Source organism: Chenopodium album, chromosome 14 (assembly GCF_948465745.1).
Source record: "Chenopodium album chromosome 14, dcCheAlbu1.1, whole genome shotgun sequence".
Taxonomy (NCBI): Eukaryota; Viridiplantae; Streptophyta; class Magnoliopsida; order Caryophyllales; family Amaranthaceae; genus Chenopodium; species Chenopodium album.
The window spans coordinates 2,650,047-2,658,462 of record NC_137847.1 but is presented as its reverse complement, the minus strand read 5'-3'; the positions used below and the strand labels follow the sequence as shown (position 1 = coordinate 2,658,462).

General features: G+C 33.1%; 1 protein-coding gene across 1 annotated transcript; it reads left to right on the top strand.

Annotated features, from left to right (window-relative positions):
- Positions 1-5,697: 5,697 nt before the first annotated feature.
- Positions 5,698-8,416, top strand: LOC145578547 (myb family transcription factor EFM-like). Its single transcript, XM_081635850.1, has 4 exons — positions 5,698-6,139; positions 6,654-7,256; positions 7,444-7,520; positions 7,680-8,416. Exons 1-4 carry the CDS (start codon positions 5,923-5,925, stop codon positions 8,181-8,183), a joined length of 1,401 nt encoding a protein of 466 aa, XP_081491976.1. The 5' UTR covers positions 5,698-5,922; the 3' UTR covers positions 8,184-8,416.

Genomic DNA, 8,416 nt, shown 5'->3' with positions numbered 1-8,416 from the left:
AAAGTTAAATTCTTACTATAACTTCATTAGGACATTTTTCTTCTTTCATTTCCTCTTTTTGAAATTTTCAATACATCTAATCTTTAAGTTTGTTCCCCTTTATACTATCTCCATTTTCTATTAAATAATACAAGTATTTGATTTTACTAGGTAAATTAACTATCTCAACCATTAGTCAAATATTTATTGGATTATTATATGAAAATATTATTTCTAAACTTATACTTCATATTTGTTTCAAAATCAAATTTTTTTGGCCTTTTTATAGCTTAAATAATATTTTTCATATAATAATGAATGAAATTGATTAACACAATGATTAACCAAGTACTTTAATTAATTATTTATTTTTTTAACGAAAGAAAGATATTATTACAATTGTATGAAAAAATATACTTATGAAGTTGTAACAACTGAAATGGCCTTTTATATATCAACCAAGTTGTATAGATGTGACAAAACTTTTATAAAACAACCAAAAGTTGGTAAATGGTAGTACTATCGTACATGTTAATTAGTTCACTTCATAAAGTTTTTATTACAAGCTAAGTACCAAGACTAGATTTGTAATTTTAATTTTCCCCCATATCCAAAAGAATAAGTACCCCCCAAATAAAGAGCAATGGTAAGAATAGAGTTAGATTTGGCAAACCATCCTATATTGGATTAGTTGATTGAATCGTACCTAAAAAATATGAAATATACTTAACCTATTCTAAGTAGACATGAGCAATTTGTTCACTTATCATGATTGACAATAGACTAAAATATGAAGCAACTAAGATATGACTCAAGATGATTCTATGCCAAATAGCATGTTGCTTCATCCAAAATCAGCTTGAAGCGTACTCTATTTTTTATTCTTAAACCACATTATCTTTGAAAAATACGACATAACTCAATACCACAAAGCATGTTACATGATTTTAATTAAACCTAAGCAAGGCACAGAGTCATATATAACACAAAAGGGCGGCATGTAGCTCGAGCCAAGCCATTGCCACTCTTTTGATCAATACAGGGCAAATTTGACTAACCCTAAACACGAGGCCTCTCAGCTCCCCTACACAGCATATTATCAGCTCTAGTTAAACAATCAACACGCTTAATAGTCTTTACCTCTAATATTATATTACGTAGTACCTAGATAGTTAAGGAAAATGATATACACACGACCCTATATGCTTTCGATCTTTTGAAATAACTCTTTATAAAAGTACGGAGTAATATACTTTGTAATATGACAATTTTGATCTAGTGAAAATGAAGGGAGTACACAAAAATTCTGTTCTTTTAAGCCTCTAGCAAAGTAGAGCAAAATATGTGCTAGTAGAACATATGATAACATATTGAGTCAACAAAGCAGAACAGAGTAGGGCAGCAGAGCAAAGCAGATTTCAACAGAGCAAAATAGAGCAGATGTCAACATAATATAGAGCAGAGAGCAGAGCAACTCAAGGGCGAAAGTAATGCCCAATGTAACGGTGAAGGTGGGTAATAGTGTATGAAGGTTTAGGAGTAAAGGACAAAGAAGAGGAGACAAAAGGGGTATTCAGAGAAGGATGATATTTGGATTAAGCAGAGAATATCTCAACGCGTGTCACGAGGAGAATCTTTCTTTCTCTCTTTCTTTTTTATCATTCATTCATTCATTCACAACTAACCATGTAATATTAGTTGTAGTACCATGCATAATATAGTACGAGTACAGATTATAGAAGAAAGAGGAGAGAGAAAGAATCTAGAGAATGAAAAAGGGAGATGTTGGAGGCTTGTACTAGAAGTCTGATTTTTCTGAAAGCGACCAACCTTCTCTTTCATTATTGCCACTCTTTCTCTTTCTCTCTTCTTCTGCTATTAAAAGATATTCGATTCTTTCTTTCATTTTACTTTCTTTCTTTTTTCACCTCTGTGTAATCTATTCTTACCTTTTTCACTACCCCAAACCCATGCACCACCCTTCCCTCCTTTTACTAACTTTCATGACTAACCCCACTTCAATTCTTCTCCCCCTTAATTACTTACAACTAACTTAGGGCCAGTTCTGATTTACCGAACTGAGCTGAACTTAATTGAATTGAAGTGAAATGAACTAATTGCAGCTGAATTGAACTGAACTGAAAATAAGGTGAAGAGAACAGACCCTTAATTCGATTTTAATAGAGTATATAAACTGATTTTGGGTTTCAACCATCAAGTTAAGCTCTTGGTGAGTCGGTCATTTAACATGCTATCAAGAGCCAGCTTGACACAAAGGTCACGGGTTGTATTTAAGGCGTTGCTTGACATGCAACTTACTTACATGACACGGACTCTTTAAGCAATGCACTCACTCGATACATGCAGCTCAATAACACCATCATCAATGTGTGTTATTGTCTTCTATCATAAAAACGAAATTTACAGTTAGGGTGTACCGGGTATATATGACTCTAGAACTCTCAACCTCTTTGATAAATAATGAGAAGGGTATACGTACATTCATAAATTTGTATACTAATGTTTGTCTAAGAAAATCCTATGCACATTACAAGTTAGTAAAAAAATGAGTTAGTTGAGATTTTATTTGAATTGATGGATTACTTTCTTAATATAAGCATGTTTCTTTCAACCTTTGTGAAAAAAACAAAGGGAGCAATATAATGGATTAAAAAGCTAAAAAAAGATAGAAAAAGGAAGAAGGTAAAGAAACATAATAGATGACTATTTCAGGTGGCTTGTGCATGAATTTTCCTAAGCATAAAACAAATTTCCAGAAAGAAGCAGAAAGGGTGCATAGTTGACTGTGTAAGTGGGCTAGCTTCAAATCTTCTTGAGATTCAACACATAATATGACCATTCCTTCATAAAATGTATGGTCCCTAAAGAAGAAAGATTAAAATAAATAAAAATAAATAAAAAAAATACAATACCTAGATCCAGAATGTTCATCAATTTTACTATACTCAAATTTTTTCCTCCAAAAAAAAAAAATGCTCATTTATCTTTAAATTCCGTTGTCAATTTTCTACTAATAACAATTACACAATAATATCATAGCACCGCCACATTAAGGTGAACATCGAGAGTTAGAGGCCTTAAATTAGTCCAAACCTGGGTGTTACAGTCCTTACATGCAGATTCTGTTAGGCCATGTTTTGTTTACCTTATAACTACTTATAATGAGTTTGGATAAGGATAAATGATTTTAGGCGAGTAAGTTCAGATAAGTAAAAAATCAAGCGCGTTATTATTAACAAAAATTAGCCATATGTTTAGAGAGAATCAACTTACCTTCCCACCCACTTCACTAAAGTTTTAAGTAGCAGAAGAAGATTCCCAAAACCCTCTTTTTTTCAATCTTTTGGGCTGTTTTTCCCTCCAATCTCTCTTTTTATTTAAGCTTTGTGTCCATGATTTACAGTCGCAGAATTTTGGAACTAAGATATTCCTTCCTTACATCAAATGAAATATTTTATTCCTCTTTATAAAAACAAAATAAAATAAAAATGAACGTCTCAAGTAGATTTTATATTCTCACTCTTTCTCAAATGTTGAATAATTATTTACTTTTTGAAACCAAAAAAGAAAGTTGAAATGGTTGATAGATACTCGACATTAAGTATTATTTTACTTTTTTTTTTTACATGATATTAGTTAATCATGAAAATAATTAAAACAGATGAAAATAGTATATGCTCTTTAAAAGCACATTTATATTCAATTTTTTAATAAAATTTCCTCTTCAAAAAATAAAAATAATAAAGATAGAATCATATAATTCATATCCATAATTCCATATAATAAGAGAGAATAATTTGTTCTAGTAGTACTTAGCCGTTTGGATGTCTGACATCTGCCCTTAATTATTCTATTTTTATTTTCTTAAAATTAACTTAAATTTTTTGGGTTTGCTGTGATTTTTTAAGCAAGTTACTTTTGGTTGGGAATTTAACATATGATCTGTAAATCATGACCATCGAATCCATCTCATCTTTAACTTTGCTTTTAAGTGGGCCCTAAACCTCCAAGTAATACGATCTTTACCTAAATGAATATATTTAAATAAAAGTTTAGAAAAAGTTTTATTCTGGATGGTTTTGATTCTCTTAAAAAATATTATAGTTTTGTTATAAAAAGCTTCAAAATTTACTTGGATACCTATTTGATCCATGTTCTAGTAAAATAGGTACAGTAAAACAAAATATAAATGTGTGGATTCTACAAAATTTTGTTTATTCAAAGTTCCAACTGTTTACAATAATCTACATTCTCACAAATAGGCATTGCACCATTTTAAATGCCCTGAAATATAAATATAAATATAATAGAATGACCAATACCATGTACAAAACGACAAATTATTAAGAAATGTTAGAGCACATAATGTCCTAATACCGCAAAAAATGTGAGTTGCATATAACGTATATGTTTTTTTTTTTTTTTTTTGGGGTTGTTTAAAGAGTTACAAAGACGAGTGATGAGAAACAATTTAAGGATCACTTGGAATCGGAAGGGAAAGTGAAAGTACATATGTAAGCTCTTAGTATTTTCAATTGCTTTTTATAAATGTGATATTGATATCACAATGCCTCTTTGATAGGCTAAGCTATATACGTAACTACAATGTCAGCATAAAATACCAAATAAAATCGTAATCCTAGCTAAAACATAAAGCATCAATAATTATAAAAAACGCAGTCATATTCTCTAAGCTCATAACAGGTTAATTTGTATCTAATTTAAAATATGCTTGTATAAATCAAAAGACAAGAACCATTCACATCTTGTCTTAAAAATATAAATAGATAATCATACACACACACACACAAAAAAAAAAAAAAAAAAGGAGAATATATAAAGAGAGTTCATAACATGGTCCAGAGCATCTGGCAAAATTAAACCATGAATATACAAATGGAGCAGATTCAAGCTTATCTAGCATTTTTCTCATTCCCAAAGAAATATACTGTACAATAAAAGAGATATTTTTCTCATGAAAAAGGGTTTTTTGAATTTAATTCTTTGATTTTAAAATAGGAGCGTAGAGATAAAAGCTGAGCAAAGAAATATACATTTTGCGAAAATCAGTATATTCAGCTCATATTAACAAATATAAAAACTATGTCAAATAACCAATAAATAAAAGGTAAAAATGACGGTAACAAAAAGGAAAAGATAAATTGAAAAAAATGAGAGAAAAAGGCAACAGCGGCAGAGGAAGGAGAATCATCTTTTGAATTAGTGATTTTTTTGAAATTCGGACAGCTAAAGAGGAGGTGAGGAACGTCCAAAGGTTCTAAAAATCCCTACAAAGGCTTCAGCAACCACATGACCCCCCTTTTATTCTCTTCACTCCTTGCACACTTGTAAGTACGTTGTACAGAAACACAAACATACGCGTAAATAAAATAGTTATTCATCATTATATTCAAAATTAACAGTTTCGTAGAAATTTAAACTCATCATAACGTGACAACTACATCTGGACACGGATAGTACAGAATCTAAGTTTAGATTTTAGAGCGTGTATCACAAATTCGAGCTTTTTGCCTTTGCTCTCTTAGTAAGAAGTTACCATGCTCCTCCTCCTCCTCCTCCACTTTAAATTTTTATCTCTCTTCAACTTTTTCTTTTCCTCTCTTTCTCTCACTCTTACCCCAAAATTCCACTTTATTCTCCCTCGAACACAACTCTAAAAGCAGTTGATCCTCCTTGTGTTCATAAACAACCATCCTATCCCTTTTTCCCTCTCTCATAACCTAAAAAGGAGAAGGCCACCTTGCTTCCCTCTTTTGCAATTCACCCTCAACTCTATAAGAACACCAACATTTGAGACCAATAAAGTTTATTGCACAAAAATATATACATATAAATCACCAAGCAACAAATAAAACCATCTTATCTTATTACACTAAACATTTTGTTATAATCATAAGTGAAATGATGGCATCTCCATCAGAACTAAGCCTTGACTGTAAACCTCAAAGCTACTCTATGCTACTCAAATCATTCGGCGGCGCTGGTGGTGATCACAATAACCCAACAGACCAAGCCACCAACAAGCTAGAAGAATACCTTAATCGCCTCGAGGAAGAGCGCCATAAGATTGATGCTTTCAAGCGTGAGCTTCCCCTCTGCATGCAACTTCTCACCAATGGTACTGTATTAGCCTTACTTTGCATATTCATGTCCCTAGTTCTTCCTTTTTCTTTGTCTCCTTTTTTTCTCATTCTTTTGCATATTTTTCAACACTGCATTTTATGTACCCACCAATGAATTATTCAATGAACATAATCAAATCAGTATGCTATTAAAACCAAGAAATATAATTAAATTAAATTAATGATTACAGTTTACACTTTGTGGATTTATTGTGAAATACTTTTGATCTTTTTTTTCCTCTAATTCACAAATAAAGATGAGGAAAATAAGGCTTTTTTTGCATGCAACTTTTATTTTAGGCTTTTAGTTTTCACTCAAAATCTACAAACAAATTCCAAACAAATATAACACTAGAAAGTAACATAATCAAACAAAGTAAAAAATTGAATCAGACAGTAAAAAAAAAATTTAAGATTTGCTTCTTTCTAGGGTTGATAATTTTCTTCTAATTTACTAAAAAATAAAATAAAAAATGGTGTCATAACTTATAACTTTATTTTACTCATCAGCCATGGAAGCATCAAGGCAGCAGTTACAATCTTTCAGAATAAATAACCAAGGTGCAAGGCCAGTTCTTGAAGAATTTATGCCACTCAAACATTCTAACTTAGAAGGGTCTGACCAAAAGACAGCAAACATTTCAGACAAGGCCAATTGGATGGTATCTGCACAGCTATGGAGCCCTGCAGGTGATGCGAACAAGCAACAGTCCTCGACGACATTGCCTAAATCTGAAGCTGATACTGGCTTCAGTGTCAGCAGTCCTAAACTAGGATTAGACACCAAACAGAGAAATGGGGGAGCTTTTCTTCCATTTGCAAAAGAAAGAAACTCAGTTCCTAACAATTCAAACATAAGGCCACTCCCAGATTTGGCCCTAGCATCGAGTGACAGAGAGGTAGATGACAAGAGTGAAAATGGATCAAGAAGTGATAATTCTAGCAAAGGAGGAAATGCAATAGTTGGCATGGCCTCCACAGATAGTCAAGCACCTATCGCGACAACCACCACCACTACCACTACTCAGACAAATAGGAAAGCAAGGCGGTGTTGGTCACCGGACTTGCACCGAAGATTTGTCAATGCCCTTCAGATACTTGGTGGTTCACAAGGTAATTATTATTATCTTTTTGGCATTATGATATAATTTTGATCATCATCACAAAAGACCTAGAATATAATGCAGGTTGTTTATTTAGAAGTGGTTTTAAATATGTCTAAAACTGATCATGCCACTATCATTAGCTTTTAAAAACAAGGATAATTAACTGATTATTGGTTGCTTATCTTTGTAAACAGTAGCTACCCCTAAACAAATTAGGGAGCTAATGAAGGTTGATGGACTAACCAATGATGAAGTGAAAAGTCACCTCCAGGTAACAATCTTTCTCTGAACATGCAATCATGACATACACATTGATACTGTAGTATATAGTGCAGAGCATATACTAATTGTCTCTACTCTTTTGGTCTTCAACTTTCTTTATGTTTTTTACAGTTTATGGTAACTTTTTGCATTTTTTACCAACATGCAGAAATATAGACTTCACACCAGAAGACCTAGCCCAAGTCCTCAAGCAGTAGGAGGCCAAGCACCACAGCTGGTTGTCTTAGGAGGAATATGGGTCCCACCCGAATACGCCACCGCGGCTGCTGCTGCACATGGTGGTGCACCCACCATTTACAGTGCTCACCCAAGTACTCAAGTCTCATCACACTATTGCTCACCTACAGTGCCACCAGACTATTATCCACAACCAGTAGCACCCCCACAAGCACTGCACCATCCAGCCCTACAACACCACCACCATCACCAGCTTCATGTGTACAAGACTACCTCTCACACACAGACTCATAGCTCCCCGGAATCAGATGCTCAACGAGCCGGTGACCGGTCAGAGAGCATCGAAGATGGGAAGTCAGATTGCAGCAGCTGGAAAGGCGAAAGCGGGGAGAATGGAGGAGAAGGGAGGAAGCTGGCAGCATTAAGAGATGATGGTGAGGAGAGTAATGGAAGCCAGATTACATTAAAATTCTAGTTAATTACTGTTTGTAGGGTTAGTATTAGGGTTTTTTTTAATTTTTGTTCTGATTCTTGTGTGAATTATTATGTGTAGAGAAGAGGGAGGTTAAAGAAGGCATAAAGAGAAAGTGAGTGTTCATTTTATTAACTTACATATTGTTCTTAGATTTCCTATTCAGTAATCACTATCTAGTGATAAAATTCATGTATAGATTTACATGAAGCCAATAACTTTTGGTTGTATTGACA

Coding starts and splice junctions, on each gene's coding strand:
- LOC145578547 (XM_081635850.1), top strand. CDS start 5,923: ATGATGGCATCTCCATCAGAACTAAGCCTTGACTGTAAACCTCAAAGC. Junction 7,257..7,443: donor GATACTTGGTGGTTCACAAG/GTAATTATTATT, acceptor CTTTGTAAACAG/TAGCTACCCCTAAACAAATT. Junction 7,521..7,679: donor AAGTGAAAAGTCACCTCCAG/GTAACAATCTTT, acceptor ACCAACATGCAG/AAATATAGACTTCACACCAG.